The 18,383-nt window shown below is 40.9% G+C and overlaps 1 protein-coding gene across 3 annotated transcripts; it reads right to left on the reverse strand.

The window, feature by feature from the left end:
* Positions 1 to 286: 286 nt before the first annotated feature.
* Positions 287 to 17,589, reverse strand: LOC113013648 (protein tyrosine phosphatase non-receptor type 7). 3 transcript variants are annotated; one of them, XM_026154719.1, is made up of 12 exons: positions 13,321 to 13,630; positions 10,986 to 11,261; positions 9,302 to 9,468; positions 8,938 to 9,118; positions 8,122 to 8,206; positions 7,951 to 8,030; positions 5,432 to 5,569; positions 4,498 to 4,698; positions 3,675 to 3,871; positions 1,707 to 1,820; positions 1,537 to 1,621; positions 287 to 643 (listed from the first exon to the last, which is right to left on the reverse strand). In XM_026154719.1, the coding sequence occupies exons 3-12, from the start codon at positions 9,406 to 9,408 to the stop codon at positions 536 to 538; spliced, it is 1,296 nt and encodes a 431-aa protein (XP_026010504.1). In that variant the 5' UTR covers positions 9,409 to 9,468; positions 10,986 to 11,261; positions 13,321 to 13,630; the 3' UTR covers positions 287 to 535. The 3 variants fall into 3 exon arrangements, with proteins under 3 accessions (XP_026010504.1, XP_026010505.1, XP_026010503.1); XM_026154720.1 differs by lacking the exons at positions 10,986 to 11,261; positions 13,321 to 13,630 and adding an exon at positions 17,512 to 17,589; XM_026154718.1 differs by lacking the exon at positions 10,986 to 11,261.
* Positions 17,590 to 18,383: the final 794 nt, after the last annotated feature.

An 18,383-nucleotide genomic window follows, 5' to 3' on the forward strand; every position in this document is an offset into this window, starting at 1 on the left:
TTCAACAAGGCTCAAGAGGTGTTTTTGTTTCATAAATTAACAGAATGGGTCAAATAATAAGAGAGAAACATGGTGATCCAATGATTTGTGATTGTCAAACATGCCACTGCTGATGTGACAAACTGTCCTGGTCGCATTTCATGAAGAGATCTATGTGATTTGTTTTGATACCCTCAAATGTTCTGACTATTAAAACATGTCTTCATACTTAGCAGGCCATATTTAGAGTTAAACAAATGAATGTGTGTGGTAAATAGCTGCTCGAAAAACACCACAGCCAAGCCAATGAATATTCCTGCCTTATTTTATTTAATTAGTCTGATTCAGTCTTAGTCTGTCATGAACATGATGCTTTTGATCTTCTAATTATTCCTATTCTCTGCTTGTTCAGTCAAATTGGAGCCAAACACCAGTTCTTTGGGGCCCCTGTAGGATCCTCCTCGTCCCCCTGCTGGTGCATCAGTTCTGCTGCTGCTGGCGTCTTTCTCCTCGCTTCTCCTGGACTTCTCTGAAGACACTGCTGGTTATCCAGGTTCTATGAGATCTTCCTGTTCTGTTTGCTGTGTAGCTCGAGGTTCTGCAGCTGTATGCTGACCTGGTCCTCTGGGTTCTGCTGGCTCTGAGGCAGTGTGCCAGGCTGGTTCTGTAAATATTCAGAATTGGTACACTGTTTACAACCTCAAACCAAAAATTACAGACGCAGCTGTCCTCTGATGGCTGCTGTGGTTCAGGTGATTAAGGTGCGGCTGATGTTACATGTTTCATTGCTAACACACAAACTGTTGTTTATTTGGATTCAGTTCCAACCACATCATCCTGCCACCACAGACATGCACCACCGCACCAACTGTTGATGAAAACAGTTCCCACCAAGTTCTAACTATTTTGGTGCAAAGCGCTGTGCAGCAATGACTGCATATATTAACACTAGGCAGCAATCTGTGGCTGCAGCGCCAATAATGGCCACTCGAGGCTCTAACAGTCCCCACAGACTGTATGAACAGAGTCAGTGTGGAAGTGCCTTAAAGCTGCATTTCTGGTTGTTTACAAGACTGTGGCTCCCGTTGCACTTACTCAATACAGCTCAGTACAACTTATCATGTCATTTGTGGTAGCAAATACACTTAAAAAACAGGCTAAAGTAGGGTATGCTCACAGGCTTGTGATGGACAAGCCTGTGAGCCTATAGTGTCCCTCAGTATCATGCTTAGATTCAGGCACACTCCCCAGGTCTAGTTTAAAAAACTGTGCCCCAACTAGTGGGTCACACCGCCACGATTGACTCCATCTTTTATATACAGTCTATGAATTGTCGCATAGGGCACATACCCGACAACAACACCAGGACCCCCAAAAACTGTTTTTATAGTTGCTGCCACTCAATGTGCAATAAATCTACAAACACATTTAAAGAAGGAAAATCAGAAAACTAGACTTTTTGAATGATCTGTTTGTTGTTTTTAGACATTTGTATAAACCACTGGGCTCAGAGCTGAAGGCCACAGGCAGCAGTCTCGGCAGGGTGCTGCTGTGTACCTGTTTCTGCTGCAGCTGGGAGCTGTACTGGGCCAGTGTGGAGTACAAGAACTGGTACTGCTCTGAGGTCTGGATCATACCGCCCCTGCAAATGAGCAGACCACAGGTTTTAAACATGCAACTGCATGTTAAAGACGGACTGCAAAGGAAAGAGAGAGGAAAACACCCACCTGTCGAGTCGAAGCTGACAAACTGTCTCCAGGACATCAGCTTGCCCGGTTTCTCTGAGCTGCTGACAGCCGATAGTGCTGGCTATAAAACAGCCTGTCCGCCCGATACCTGCACTGTAGAGGGGAGGACAGGGGAGATGTTAGGAGAACAGCAGTGTAGATTTAGGATGAGTATTGTATTCATCCGACTCATCCATCTGTCTCATCAACACAAAGAACAAAATCTTGATCAATCAAATAATAATCAAAGTTTTTAGAGCTCCACCTTTGGATGCAGTTCTTACTTGAGAACAGGAACAATTACAAAGATTGTCTTGTGACAGTCCTACGATATTCAGCTAAAAAGCGGCTAATGTGGAGGAGATGATAGGGAAGGTTTCTAGAAAAGTTGGTAAGATCCATGACCTTTGTGCTGACTTTTCTTTGAACTCAGTCACAGCAGATTTATTTACTCTTTGCTCAGAATCTCTGGTTTCTGTGTGCTTCAGGCATGCAGCAGCATATTGGTACTCAAAGACGTGTGTCAGGTCACCGCAGCCCCATCGCTTTAAACTTTTATCTGTCCTCTCTGCTGTGGTTGGCTGCTCAGTCAAGGCAGCCACCCCTGCTCTCAGGCAGGAAGCAGCTTTCGACACATCGGCCGCGGCTCTGGTTTGACACATCGCAGTCTGTTCACCCATAACCATCACGCTGCTCTCAGCGGATGTATTTCAAGAGTGGTTTATTGATGCATGTTTTAACTTCTGTTTATGGTCCTCACTCTCCTTTATGTACACAATGTATTTTATATTTTACTGTATTATTGTCTTTTTGGATTATTGCAAAGCACCTTCTTGTGCAAAGAGGTCTATACTTCAGTTTAAAAACATGTTCCTGAATGGTCACACAGCTGCCTTGTCGTCAAGCACAAGTAAACGTAAAGTTATTTTTGTAAAATTAGTTTGTAAATCAGTTATGTTTTGTGACTTTATTTGAAGCAAATTTTTTGCACACAAGCTTTTATTTAGAAAATTCTTTTCCCCTTCCAGGGTGGGACTTGTTGCGTTTATTTCAGTGCAGGAGAAAAATGAAACTGTAGCTGGTTAGCACTTAGTTCTCTTTTACCAACGTTGTTTATAAAAACATGGTGCAATGATCAACTTCTTCATTTTAATGCATAAACAGCATAAACAGCTGTTCTGTTCTCTTGTGACTTTTTCATAATGAGATTTAATTGGCCAGTGGCCTCTTCTGTGGAGCCAGCTCCCAGTTTGGATTCAGGAGACAGACACGATCTCTACTTTAAAGATTAGACTTAAAACTTTCCTTTTTTAAGAAACGTAAAGTTAGGGCTGGATCAGATGACCCTGAATCCTCCCTTAGTTACACTGCAATAGACCTGCTGGGGTTTCCCATGATGCTTTGAGTGATTCTTCTTCACTCACTATGTGTTTATACACCTCTCTGCATTTAATCATAAATTATTATAAATCTCTGTCTCTCTTCCCCAGCCTGTCTTTGTCCTGTCTTCCTCCAATCATTGCTAACCAATCACAGCAGATGGCCCCGCCCCTCCCTGAGCCTGTTTCCGCTGGAAGTTTCTTCCTGTTAAAGGGAGTTTTTCCTCCCACTGTGCTTGCTTGGAGGGGATCATATGATTATTGGGGTTTGCACTCTATCATTAAATAGTCTTTTCTTTACTATGTAAAGCACCTTGAGGGGACTGTTGTTGTGATTTGGTGCTATATACTAAATAAAAATCAAATGAATTGAGTCGTAGCCACTGGAGCTTGACAGCAGATTTTATTTATTTGGCTAACTTGTTTATTTCTCTCGATGCTGTGAGCAAAATGAAGCGAGAGAAGTGACGCTTTAGTTGAGTAAGATATGACACCTGTCTGTGTTTCGTCAGGTAACGTGAACTAACCAGAACCAATTTTATCCATTTTGAGAAATCACAATTTTTTTTGAAGGAAAACTAAAACTGACCTGCAGTGGATGATGATTGGTCCAGGGCTGGAGGCGGGCGCAGAGACTTCCTGAGAGCTAGAGGGCGGCACGAGGGACTTGCTGTACGTCTCCACCTCTTCCACCAGCCTTAGATATGGAGCTATGCATTGTGGGATATGATGGTCAGGCCAAGATGTGAACCAGTAGTGTCTGACGTGTCGACACTCTGAATGGAGCTGAAAGCACACAAACACACAGTTATCAAACAAAACCAGGTGCACAGACTCAGGTGCTTCTGTTGGTTTTATTTTGGAAACGTGCATTTATAATAAAGTACTATTTTATTTCTTCCTAAAATTTAAAAAGGTTTTAAACCTTAAGTAAACTAAACCTATCAGCCAAATGTGAATGAATTGTTTTTTTTATTCGTTACAAAGATGTTTTTGTTAGACTGACAAGGAAACCCACATGGAAAAGAAATAGTAAAAACTTTAAAAGACGTAATTTCATTTTCACTGATCATGATTCTGCTTTAGTTCACTCAGCTACTTCCACTCACTGCTATGAATGTACAAACCTAATAACATCTTCTAGAAGCTTTAAGAAGCTGATAAAAGCCTAAGAAATATTTCATAAGTCTGTAATCAGAGTGGTTTCACCAGAAAAAACCCCCAAACACCTCTGCAGATGTCTAATCGGTCCATCTTTGTTTAACCACAAAGCATTTAAGCAGTGCAGCTTTGTAGAGCAGGACTGCAATAACATCAGTCATCCATTTAGACAGTGATCTTCAGAAATGACAAACATTTAACACATGGCTTCATCTGGCTCATGGAGGTGAAATCTGCGAACTCTACTGTACCTGAATCTCCATATCTGTGACCGTGAATCCGTCTTTCTCTCGGCTGTCTTTCACTCTGATAAGGAATCTGCCGATTTGTCTCGTCTCTCCTTCCTCTTCATTTTCCTTCTCCCTCTGCCCGTCCTTCTCCTCCGTGTCTTCGTCCTCCTCCTTTACCCTCTTCGTCTTGTCTCTCGGCTGTGGCCAGTACACCTCACATTTCTTCAAACAGACAAACAGCCAAGTGTTCAGATCCATAATCAGATGGATGTAGCATGAATGCACAGCTCAGTGCACAGTAGAATACAAGAATAAAGTCACATTAAATGGAGTAGAAAATATACAACATAAATATATATAATAAATATAATAAATAATAATAAAAAGCAGCTTTCTTTAATGGACTCTGTACATCATATTTACTGATGAAAGCTGGCCTGCCAATCACCCACGCAGAATTTCTTAATACAGAGGAAGCTGCGTGAGTAAACATGCATGACTAGAACTGTGGTTGTTATTTTGTGCGATATCTGTGTTGTTGTGCAACAGCGAATTCAGCTGCGACTTCTAATTTAACGTTGTCACTTTAATCAATCTGAACCTTGGTGAAAAGGCGCTGCTGTGCTCCATCTTGAATACAACGGCTCCCAGTGTACTGACAGTCCACAACAATTTTGGCTGCTCATCACTCAGGCTACCTGACAGATTTGGCACCCTGTGAGGTCATCCTGTTCCCCCGAAATAAAGTTCAGGTTGAACTTTTGACATAATGGAGGCGATCCAGTGAAATGAGGACAACCAGGGAGTGTCTCAAGAGCGACAGCAGTGCAGAGGAGGGTGTGCCGCTGCATAATGTCACTACTTCAGTTTGTTTTTCCACAAATTTGCGGTGCAGCACAGCTATTACACAAAAGGATGAATTGAACACAGGGAAACAACACTTGTGTCTCCTCACCTCGTTGTTCTCCTTCAGCCTCGTAACCATGACGATGATACTGCTCCTCTCCTGCCACACCATGTCCCAGAAGTCTCCCACGGTGTGCACCATGGGCCCCTGGGTAGCGATGTAGGCCCTGGGAGCCCCTTTGTAGCCCTGCCACATAAAGAGCATCAAATCTCACAACAATCAGTCAGTAAACTTTCTCACAGTATAATGCTTTACTCTGAGGTCAATACCAGGACACTAGAACCACTGGAGGTTCTAGTGTCAAAAATGTAGGTATAGGAAGGAAATATTTAATGATATTTTGGAGGAAACTGAGACTTTAGTTGTCAAATAAAATAAAGAGAAAGTCCACAGAGTTCTGTACTTGTGGTAGAGACATCTAGGGGACACCTTTTCAGCATCGTAGCTGCAGCAGTTGTGTCTTTGAGACAAAGCACAGTTCACCCAGCCCCGACGCCACAGTTTAAAGCATGTTTTACATCCTAATTTCTATTTTAGTGTTCTCTGTTTCCATCTCAGCTCTGATTAGGTGACTGACAAGCGCATTTGCTGACTTGTGGACCGGGCATTTCCAGACCAGGCTTGCACAAATCAACTATGAGGTATTTTCCAGCAGAGCTGGATGCACTCTGACCGTTTTCTTCGTGTTGTTTCATTTCTCAGGTTGGTATAAATGGATGCAAATGCAGATTAAGAAATGTCACTTGTTGTTTTTGTCACACACATTCATCATATCCTCTAGACTTCTAAAACCACCCTGGCCTCACAGGGCAGGAAGTGAATGATTCAGATTCAATAACAACTGTCAAGGGTCCAACCAGCACGCCACCAAATATAACAGGAGTTTAACTGAACGGGCAGATGAATGAATGCTACTTTTTACTTGTTGTTGCACATCAGCAGAGGCAGCAGGCGCTTCATGAAAACTGTCAAAAATTAACAACACAGGCGCACACTCCACAAACACACACAAATTGAGCTGAGGCTGCACAGTGTGAGGGATGCGTGGGCCATAAGGGAAGACAGGGGGAGGGGGAGTCGGGGACATGTCACTTCCTCCCTCACTTCCTGTGGTTTTCCTGGTTGCAAACTCCCACGCTGACAAACCGACGGCTCATATCTGAGTTTCTGTTTGTTTAGCTGTCCAACACACACACACACACACACGCACAAAACACACACAGACACACACAAACGAGAAGACACCCACGCAGAGTGACAACGCTGTCACACACTCTATCAGCTTGTTTCCTTTTTAATAAAACCCTGAAGGAAACATATTTTCTTTTCTGTCACTTGACTCATTTAATCCAGGACTAAGTAATAAAATGAAACGGCTCAAATGAAAGAAAAGACATTGTTACTGAACCTGAGATCTCAACAACAGTATCTATTTTCAAACAATTTTATCTGCAGTATATTTTTTCAAGTATAGATAATAAATATACACTCATAGAAGATGCAGCAGCCCTGAAGATGACAGCCCAGACTCTGACAGTCCAAGCCTTTAAAAGCTCCTAATCATCCCAGCACAATTTTAGAGTTAGGAGAAATGTCCAGGATTCAGTTTCTCTCTGCTGCGGTACGGCAAGGATCTCTGATAAGGACCTCTGACGCGTCTTTTTAAACCACCATGAGCCTGAATTAAAAAGCCTCTTAACCGTCACTTTCTGTCTTTTTTTCTGTTTTTAGGAACAACACTGGAAATAAGCCATGGAAATTTCATAGGGAGCAGCCATCGGAAGATGGAAAGGATGGACATAGTCAGCAACAATATGTTTATGTTTATGTTCTTTATGCCAAATTCTGACCATCCAAATGTTGCAGCAGAAAACATGTCGGCGGTCTCATTAGACCAGGCAACCTTCTGTTTTCCAGAATACTTAATGTGGTCTTCTGCTGCTGTAGCCCACCTGCTTCAGGTTTCCACATGTTGTGCATTAACAGATGTTCTTCTGCGTACCTTTGCTGAAACATGGTTATTTGAGTTACTGTTGCCTTCCTATCAGCTCAAACCAGTCCGGTCATTCACCTTTCACCCTGAGAACTTCCACTCACTGGATGTTTTCTCTTTTTATGACTTTTTTTTAACTCTGTGTGTGAAAATCCCAGTATTTCTCAGCAGTTCCTGAAATAGCTGCCATATTCAAATTCGCTTAAATGACCTTTCTTCCCTATTCTGATGCTCAGAATGAACTTCACCAGATCATCTTGACCACATGTCCAGATCCTTTGAGCTTCTTTCCTGTGATCCTGTGGCTTAGATGTTTGCTGATGAGTGTATACTATCAATTTTTATTTAAACAAAAAATATATTAGTTCCAGAAAATATATCACACTTTTCATTAAACCATTAAAATTAGCAACTAAAACCACAAGAGCACAACATGCTCATTTGTGCTGAGACAAAAAAGGAGATTACAGAGACCTGATGTGGTCGGTGGGAAAGGCCCACCTGACATAGAGTGTGAGAGGACAGAAATCTGTGGGGTTAGTTGACTTGGTAAGAAATAATGTTAGACTCTTACCCTGATGTAGTTGGCGTTGATGTAGCGATCAGGCCCAGGTTCATCGTCCGGGTTCCTCAGGATCACTCGGCTCTCAGGGTCTAAAGACAAACATACAAATAACGCACGGTGATAAATGGGAATAAACACACCAAGAGCTTTTCTACTGAGGTGAGACGGACAGTAACTGACTGGGGAGGATGGTTTTGTATCGGTCTTTCATCATGTGTCCCGGAACATCGAGGTCAGCAGCGTTCACAAAGTTCGGAGGGATCTTCTGTTGGGGAGACGGGAATATTAATGAATGTTAAAACTGTCCTGAAAGTTGGAGAGTTTAACAGTCTCAGAAAGCTATTCCATACCTGCTAGAAAGCACTAATTCTGGAGTAAATGTTCAGGATTTTAAGGTAATTGGTGGATCTGATGTTTTCTAGATATCATAGCTTTGCTTTTGTACTGCAGGTACATACAGTCAGACAAACAGGAAAGAGAGGAGGAAGGTAAAAAATTTCATAGACATTTGTTTTCAACTGTTTTGGGCAAAAGACTCCAATAAAGACTTCACAATATGAGCAATTTGAGGGGTTTTCCATTGTCCATGACAGTACAAAGTGCAACACAAAGTGATTGTGCTTCACTGTGTCAAAACCTGAACTTTTCAGAAGTTTCAGAATGCAACCCCATCATCCTGAGCTGATGAGCCATCTGCGGTGTTTATCTTTTACAGTGAAGACTAATATTCAGCAGTGACAATCATCAACATGAAAGTTGGGCCAGTTTAGACTTTGACACAGTGCTGCTTGTAAGACATGAAGCAAATCACAAATCTACTGAAGGTAGACCTAAAAACACGTTCAATCCAGAATCAGCAGTTACTGCTGGCACGTGTTACATGCACAGCAGGAACAGTTCAAAGTCCTGCAGATATTTAGTTTGTTTCACCTCATATTTCCCTTTTGTCTCTGCTTAATTTTAATGTGTTGAATGTTTGCAATGTTTTGAGTGTACCTGGTACTCTACATTCAGCGTATTTGTGTCAATGGCAGCTTCCTGCAGCAGCGTGTGTGTGAGTGGTCGTGAGGAGGTGTGAAGCAGCTGAAGCCACACCTCCTTTGGGGTGGAGACAGAACAGACAGTCTCCACCCCCAAAGTGTTCACATCCAAAAGAAGAGACAAATTAGAGCCCCGCCTGCAAAATAAGAAAACATTCAAGAGAAAAAGATGATTGATAGCAATTTTAAACTAACTAAAGAAAACATATATTGAGAGTTTTAACAAACACATTTTAGTCACAAAAGTGTAAATTTAAAAAATGACATTTTTAGAGGACTGAGGGTTTTAGAAAGCAAGATTATGCATAGTTAATGCTCACCTCTCCTGGAGCCGGACTGAAGCTTTGCGAGGAGGTGTGGTCAAGGGTGGGGGTGTCACTGGTTCCTCAGCAGGAGGGGAGGCGGAGTGCACTGCTGACATGCTCATGGTGAGTATAGGTGTATTTCAGTGGTTGGGTCCTCCTTATCTGCGCCTCACCACAGCATGCTGCAGTACAGAGAGAGAAGGAGCTTTAATATCCCCACATCATTTAGTTTTTCAGTAACCAGGAAGCAGGATAGGCTGGCAGAGTGATCGTGCGAATCAGAGCTGCTGATAACCAATCAGCAGCCACTATGCTCAAGCGTCACTGCACCCACCAAAGTTTGCTGAACTCTGGGAAAAGAAGTACACACTGTTTCTGAAGTTAATTTTTAGTCTAAACTGTAGATAAATGATTTTGGAGGTTTTTTCTTGTTTTTTCTGTAAATGTGTAAAACTGCTTCACAAAAAATTAAGATGTCACAAAGGTGATGTTCAAGTGTAAAATCAGCCAGTGAGATCTACACAAAAATGTAAAACAGGCTTAAGTGACTTGCCAATACAAGTAAGAAAGATTGAGAAAGATTGCTGACTGGGAATTACGTTTAAAGCAACGCCAAAATGTTTTAACCTCTGTTTTCGACCGTGGCGTGAAAAAAACAGCGTGTTTTGATATGAGACACAGAATATAAACCACGAAGAAGACAGAGGCTCTCTTTACCAGCCTCAGTGAAATAAACATTGCTGGAATTTCAGCTGTTTTTTGGTAAATGGTCTGTATTTGTATAGCGCTTTACTAGTCCCAAAGGACCCCAAAGCGCTTTACATATCCAGTCATCCACCCATTCACACACACATTCACACACTGGTGATGGCAGCTACATTGTAGCCACAGCCACAGCCTGGGGCGCACTGACAGAGGCGAGGCTGCCGGACACTGGCGCCACCGGGCCCTCTGACCACCACCAGTAGGCAACGGGTGAAGTGTCTTGCCCAAGGACACAACAACCGAGACTGTCCATTTTTACATAAATTTGCTTATAAATGACTTTCTGTGAGTTCACATCCACTCTTAGTGCATTATTACTATTAGACTGATGCATCCCGATAACTAATTGAATTTCTGAATAGATGATCATGCATCTGGTGCTGCTTCTGTTGTATGCCTGTTAGTATTCTGCTGCTGTGCATTTTGGATCAGCAGTAGTTCTTCTTGGCTCTAGTCTGGCAAAGATTCAGGTCCATTTTGCCTCTAGCCCAACCTGGTTGAGTGACAACATCAGTCTAGGCACGTCAGGAAGAAATACGAAGACATTAGCAGCTTTTATCATGTAATTATGGTCACAGTAACTCAGAATGCATCATAAGAGAAAAATACTGAATATGACTCATGGGCCTGTAGTACAACAGATATTTCCCACTGCTTTTTATAACAGCTAAAAATACAAGCACTGTGTGAAAAATCAAGCAATAATATCTGAGAACCTGTATTGTCATTGTTATTACAGCAGAATGCAGGCAGCATAAGATGAATGACCGTTACAGCCCCATGCTGAAACATGTGGCTCTGCAACTGCATGACTTAACTGTATACAATTAGAGAAGCTACAGTGCAAAAAAACTGAATAAAGCGGCATTTTGGCATTTCTAAGCCTTTTTGTTGTGGCCAGTTTTCCAAAAACAGAAAGTGTGTTTGCACTCACCATTCTGTTCCTCTGTTGCTTCTCAGCTTCACTTTAACTTAAATTTCTGTTCTGTTTTGCCATTCAGGAGTTTCCAAACAAAATAAGAAGATCACACTCCACGTGTCGCTGCTGACAGCCCTCGTGATCGCAACAGTTCGTTGTTGTCATCTGACATGCTGAACAAATTATTAATGCGATGATGAGGCAGCGCTCTCGTCAGACGGAGCACAGATCTGCCATCAGTACCCGACAGACGAGACCCGATGAGCGCTGGTAGCAAACTCAGCCTGAACCCTGATGAAGTGAAAACAAGTGTGTGTAAATAAGTGTGTCTGTGTTTGTGTGTGTGTTGTCACTGTTCAGTGTGTTTCCACATCAGTTCGGACCTGAAACGTTTCAGCGTGTCTCCATCGGAAGAGAGTTTCCTCATAGCAGGAAGTCAGCACGCCCACACTTACTCAACACACTCATACAAACACACGCCTCAGTCAATAGACTCAAACATAAAGGCCAGACTTACATATATTACTATTTTGATTTTTTAGACTCAATTGAACTTCACAAAATGTGTTTCTTTAGAAAGCTGCAGAGAGTTTGTGCTTGATGCTGTTGTTATGCAACTCGATCATGAGTCAAAACTCTACCACAAGCTTAGCAAAGTTTGGATGATTCACAGAGCTGCAATAGACACATTAATGGGAAACACAGCAGGCTGGAATAAACCAGAATTACAAATCAACACGTACGTTATCTGTGCATTCACAAAACTGGTTTAAGTTCTCAGAAGTGCTGTTTAACAGAGAATCAAGATAGGAGTTAGATGGAAATGGACAATCGAGTTTCACCAGATTTTCATGGATGTCAAACATTCTCGTCTTGCTGTAATGAATTTTTGTTTTCTTTTTGTGCACGGCTCATTTGGGCTTTTACCTAGAAAACAGTAAATGTTATAAGAACCCCAGAGTGCAAACTGACAATAAGAAAAAATGCATATTAACGCTCTCTGGCTGCTGAGGCACCTTATCTCTTTGGTTATGGTTTAAGTAATTCTGGATAATCAGTAATAAATAGCAGATATAAAAAAATGGGTTTAATGTTAGGGAGGTCCTGAGGTGAGGAGTTATTTGTTCCTCTGTGCTTTAATCTGGACCTCAGGACAGTTGGGGGCATTTGTTCAGCAGACCTCAGGGATCTTGACATAATGTGTAAACTTAAAAGATCACAGAGGCAAGACGGTGCAAACCCATGCAAACTCTGGCAGTTGGTGGAGGAGCTCCAATATGGGGGACATGAAGTCTCGCTTGCATCTGAAAATTAATAACTGTCCCGCAGCATTTTGGACCAGCTGCAGTGACCGACTGACACCTGAATAAAGAGTCTTAAAGTCGAAGTGAAATGAATGCACAGCTAACGCTCTCAAAGTCTCTGAAACAGCAGAAAGATTTCATTTTTGTGAGTAGCTGGAGATGAAAGAAGCTAGCTTTGATGACAGCATTCACGTGTTTGTTCCTCGCAAAGTGCTTTTTATAAATGTTTAAAGAACCGAGGTCACAGAGGTCAGGAAACGTCTGAAACATGTAAGTTTGACGAATATGCAAAAAATCAGGAACAGCGACTTCACAGCTCTGCATATTTTCAGGTTCCTGACAAAATGAACTTATTATGCTGAATCATGCAAACATCGGGATTCTTCTGTCACCTAACTAGAAACCTTCAATGTGGCAGCTGGAGGTGATTTTACTACTTCCATATTTCTGGGTACATTTTGAATGCAGCATAACATGCGAGTTGATTTATATTTCAAAATCTGCAGTTTTAAAATAAATGGTATTGAGTGCAAAGCACTTTGTTTATATTTGAAGTATTTGGAGTAAAAGTGCAACGCGCCATAACATAAAGATGCTAAAGCATTACATTACATTCCTCTGCTGGTCCTATCCATTCTGTCATCCAATCATGTGGAGGATTGTAAGTTAATTGTATGTTAGTCCTACAATACACACACACACACACACACACACACACACACACACACACACACACACACACACACACACACACACATGAACACCACACCCCCCCTCCTGGACACACCCCTGGCCATAGCAAACGCTAAATCTTCAGGAGGTTGCTTGTTGTGCACAACATTTTCCTGGAAACACCGCATCCTCTCGAGCTTCTAATTACACTCATGTAACAAATTTAAAACAATTTGTTGCTGTGGGTTATATTTATAGTTAAAAGTACTCATCTTTTTAGGTCCCATGAGATGAAACAGGGGACAGTTATTGAAGAGTTATCGACGGTTTTCAGAGATAAGAAGAGAAGAATGTCTGAAATTGATCAAGCTTACCAGATGTTTCTTAGCCATGATGTTCTGTGTAATTCAGGTCTGTAAGATGTAAATCCGTCTCTGATACTGAAGCTCCTGCTCACTTTACTCGCACAACTAATAAACTAATCAGCAGCTCAGCAAATCGCTAACTAGCACTGGAATAAATGGGTGCTCCCCATTTGTTCTCTCTCTTTCCCACCTTCCTCAAATGAAACTAATTACTTACTGACACACTGGGGGCAAGAAGAAACAAGTGAACGGAGAGGGAAAGTGATAGTAAACGAGGGAGAAAAAACAGAACATTAGGTGAAAGAGAGAGAAGAAGCAGCAGGAATAGACTTGTCCTGTTTTTCTGGCTGTTATTACCTTGGTTCAAGGTGTGCAGGTAGAGAGGGAGAGGCAGAGAGACCTGAGGGAAGAGAGAGAAAGAGAGAGAGAACGAGTGAGAGGGAAAATTAGTCAGAAAGAAAAAGAAGAAAAAAGAGATGGAGAGATAATGAAAGAGAGGAAGAGTGAAATGCTCCGGGCGTTGATTATTAACACACCAGCAACAGCTGCTCATGAATCATTCATGTCAAATCACACAGCACATCGCTAACAGCAGCAGTACAGGAACATGCACTAATGTAACACGCATTCATATAAAACAGCAAAATAACAAACAGGAATATTAGCCTGCACCCCCTGACACTGATGGCTATTTACCACAGAGGAAACTTAAAAGTCAACCCTTTTTATGAGAAAACACTGACTCAACCTCACACCTCCACACTGTTTTTCACTCGTCGCTTGACAATGGAAAATTCTGTCCTTTGGACCTTTGAACCCCAAATGTGTGACTTTGTTTAAAGGACTTTCTGCTCCTTTAGAACATTTTTATTTTGTTTTATCGTGAAACTCCACTCGAGCCACCTGTTTTATCTCCCATCTCCCTAAAAGCTCACTTTTGACTGGGCTCTTTCTGGAAGCCTACTGAAGAGCAGCACACTGTACTTATGAGCTGCTCTCATTCGTTTTAATCTCAATATGACTTTAAATTGGAGAAATAAAGAATGTAATACTAGGCATTTTACTCCACCTGTTGAAGTGGACAGCATGTGGGACTGGATCAGTGCAGAGGGGAATCAGCAGCGACTGTTTGCTTTGTTACAAAAGCAATTTATGTATCTATGCTGCACCACACTTACTGTAGTCAGCACAAAAATGCTGGTTTTCTTTCCGAAATATATATCTCTAGTAATATTCAAGATATTCTTCCTACATCCAAGTAGAAGGGTTGGATCAGGCTTTCTAGAAAATATTGTGAAATTAACAGAGCAAAACAAACCTAGCATTAATCTTGCAGACGCGTCTAAAACCTGCATTCAGGCAGGTTAAATAGTCACTGGAGCCTAAAGACAAGTGGAAGCTAAATTTACTTGAACTTTTACACGCTTGCTAACAAAGACTGAGAAGTTTGCCCGTATTACTTTACATATTCTATATTAGGATTAAAAACAGTAACAGAAACGAAAATCTTACTCAAATCATTTATGGAGCCATAAACTCCACATTTGAGTCACCTGGAAACATGTAAAACTCATCTGGAGACTTTTCAGTAGGTTGCAGATCAAAGAGTTCATTTTAGCTTCCAGCAACTTTTCTCCTTTTGGCTAAAAAACAAATGGCCTGCTTTTATTTTTTGTCAGAAATGATGGATGCATTCTTCCATTTATCTAATAGGGGCTGATGCTCATCCTAATTTTGAGAAAAATTGCACAAAACCCCCCAAAATAACACGACGATGGAGCTGCATCTAGGACTTTAATATTGTGCAGCAATAAGAGGGAAGGGACTTGAATTTCACTTTCACTAAGTGGAATTTAAGTGAAGTTAAAGGGGTGAATGCTCGGGGAGTCTGGACTTCATTACCAAATCCTCACAGCCAGTCACCACTGCGCTAATGAAAATATGCAAGACTGTCGTCTCAATTTCAATCATGTTTTGGTAAGAGAAGTTAAACACTATTTATTTTCATACTGTCTTATACCATCCATCCATCTTTCTATGCCATGTTATATTATATTCATATTATACTTACTCAGGAGCACAGGTACAATAACAGAACAGTCTACACAGGCCCTGAGGATTAATAACTGGGCTTTAAGTGGCTCTTAGATGTCTCAAAACTTCATGTTACCAGGAAGCAAAAGGTAAATATTTGCAGCATTTCTTCTGGGTGTTAATGTGCAGATTTTCAAGGCAGTCTATAACCAAATACTGTAACAAAAATATACATTTTGCTGCTTCTTCCTTTGAGTTATATAAAAAGGTTTGAATGACATGTTTTGTATTTTAGCAGCACAGCGATGCAGAGATTAGCTCCATCTGTTGCCTCACAGCGATAACGTTCTGGCTTTAAATCTATCTTTGTGGTTGCTGTAGGTGGAGATGTGAGATAAATAAAGCTGATTGGTCAGCAAGTCGTTCAAAGTGATAAACTGATGAACATCCATTTGAAATTTCTCTAGTTTTGCATGTTTTTTTAAAGTCAAGTTACATTAACGTACAAATTTCCACCAGCAGTTTCCAGCTGTGCTCTTTTCACAACGACAAATGCTCCGTGTGAAAAGTCTCACAGCAGAAGTTTCTTTACCTCCGATGGTACAAGATATTTTTTGTTTTTTGAAAGCGTGCTGCACAACAAACTGAGTCATATGTTACTGGAGAAAATACTGGGCTGAAGTCTGCAGTTCAATAGCAACAAGTAATGTGCAATAAACACAAAGATGAGTGACAATATTAAACAAAACTGTTAATGAGTTTTACTAATGATTCTGTTTCTGGAGCACTTCCAGAGCAAATGAATGCAACTCATCCAAAAGACTTCCAGGGTTTGACGGTTGGTTTGAGTTGATATTTAGAAACTGAGAGCCAGCGTAAGAATAAAGGCTGCACAGGGAAAAAAGGACAAACACTTTTCTGTGTTTGTAATGTGTGTCTTAATTATCGTGGTTAGTACTGGTAACCATTAGCAACAGTTTCTTAACCATTACTGATGTGGTTGCTACTTTTTGTCATGCTGGCTGTCAGGTGAGGAGAGATAAAATTAAAGAGAGGGTCGGATTTTCCCTTCGCTACTTATCTGTATTTATTACAGGTGACATAATAAGCCGAGTGGCCAAGAATCACATCACACGGGCAAATACTGAACCCACGGTGCACGTACCCCCCCAAACTGAAACATCCCCCAATTTTAAAACACTTTACTCAGTGTGAAAACACTGAAAGATTATTTACAACTATTTAGAACCCAGATTGATCCATAAAGGATTTTGAAAGGTTTCTCGTACATTGATAACATCACTTAATACAGTAATGTTATTGTATGCAGTATATATAAAGTTAAAAACAGTCTGTGGGGAATAAACAGCAATGGTGCAGTTATAGTTAGTATAGGTAGTTGACTGTACTTTACTGCAGTAGCTTTTGTAAAGACATTTTGTGATCAACTTCACATTTTACCAATGAAAAACAATATTTGCAACGAGATCACAGTTATGACTTTTAAGATGTTATCTGAAACAGTTAACATCAGCAGAAATATGTATTCACTCGGTCGTGGCCGGGTTCAGTATTTCTGTAAAACAACTTGCTTTTAAAAATGTTGAAATTACTTTAAAGTGGGAGGAGAAGACGCTCCACATCTAAAGCATATTTGTGAAAGTTTTGTTGGTCACAGTTTTCACAAACAGCTGTTCCAGAAATTGAGGCTCAAATTTGTTCAGGTAAAATTAACTTACATAAATAATAACAATAATTCATGCACTACCTTTTTTTTTTACAGTATATCTTGTCAGGTCTTTTAAACATTTAATTTTATTATCCTGATTTTTCCACAATGCGTGTGAGACATATTTATAAGAATAAACATTTTATTTAAGAATCTTATTTATATCATTTTTTTAATCAACACCTAAAAGTAATATTTAGTCTGAACTCACATATTATTTTCAGTAGATGTATGTATAAAATATTATATTAGTACTTTACATGCACTAAAACAGATTTACCTTCGTTTTTAGCATCCAGCAGTAAAGATTGCATAAACTTTGTATGATAAAAGTTTGTCATTCATATTGTATTCCTGTTATAAGTATGTCCATCACAAGTATCTCACACTGCATCCACACTCAGGTTGCCAAGTCCCCCCCCCCTCCTCCTCCTCACCTCTCAGAGATTCCCCGTATCCTTCGATCCTTCCTTCCCGCCTTTCTGGTCTTCCTCCTCCTCTCTTCTTTCTTCTTCTCTGTTCTCTTCTTCCGTCTCTCTCATCTGTTGCTGTTGCTTTCTGTTGTTCTCTCTTTACTTCTACCTTCGTCGCCACTTCCTTTTCTGCATCCACCCACTCACTCATTACCACACACACACACACACACACACACACACACACACACACACACACACACACACACACACACATTTTTTGCGTACATATACGCTTTCTATTCCCCTCGTCCAAGGTTATGGGTCCCCCTTAGACTGCACGCCACAGGCTTTAACTCTGTGTATTTATTTGGTGTGTGTGTTTGAGGCTATCAGCAGTGTTTCACAGTGGGGCTGTACAAACTGATTTTCCACATCTTTTTTCTCTCCAGCTGTCAGATGAGCAGCACCAGGATTAAAACCTATTGGGACACAGCCGGGAAGGCTAACTTTATTAGCACTCACCACAGAAATAAAATGAACAGAAACAGACTCTGCTGTTCACGACTCTCATATCAGGAGACGGTTATGTGGCGGTGTGGCTGTAGGTTATTTTTCAGAGCTGAGGTGCCATTTATGTGCAGCTAAAAAGCTAATTTGAAAAGCTGATGGCCGTGTTTGCTGTTAGCTGCTGCGGTCTGCTGTTTACTGTCAATTAAAAAAAGACAAAAACAAAACGACTTCACAATCAAACGATTTTTTGTGGTCATCGTGTGAAGCAAATACAAAATGGAAAGTGAAACAAAGTCACAACAGGAAGGCCTGTACAACATGAAATTATAATAGTGATAATCAGACTTGATGAAATGTGTTGCTGTAGTTTCTCAAACAAATGT

This window comes from Astatotilapia calliptera, chromosome 20 (assembly GCF_900246225.1).
Source record: "Astatotilapia calliptera chromosome 20, fAstCal1.2, whole genome shotgun sequence".
NCBI lineage: Eukaryota > Metazoa > Chordata > Actinopteri > Cichliformes > Cichlidae > Astatotilapia > Astatotilapia calliptera.

What these genes read in the sequence shown, in the direction of transcription:
- LOC113013648 (XM_026154720.1), bottom strand. Translation starts at nt 9,408, where the DNA reads ATGAGCATGTCAGCAGTGCACTCCGCCTCCCCTCCTGCTGAGGAACCA. An exon ending in GGCTGAAGGAGAACAACGAG is followed by an intron (nt 4,699 to 5,431) that starts GTGAGGAGACAC and finishes GTCTGTTTGAAG; the next exon opens with AAATGTGAGGTGTACTGGCC. An exon ending in CCAATCATCATCCACTGCAG is followed by an intron (nt 1,821 to 3,674) that starts GTCAGTTTTAGT and finishes TCCCCTCTACAG; the next exon opens with TGCAGGTATCGGGCGGACAG.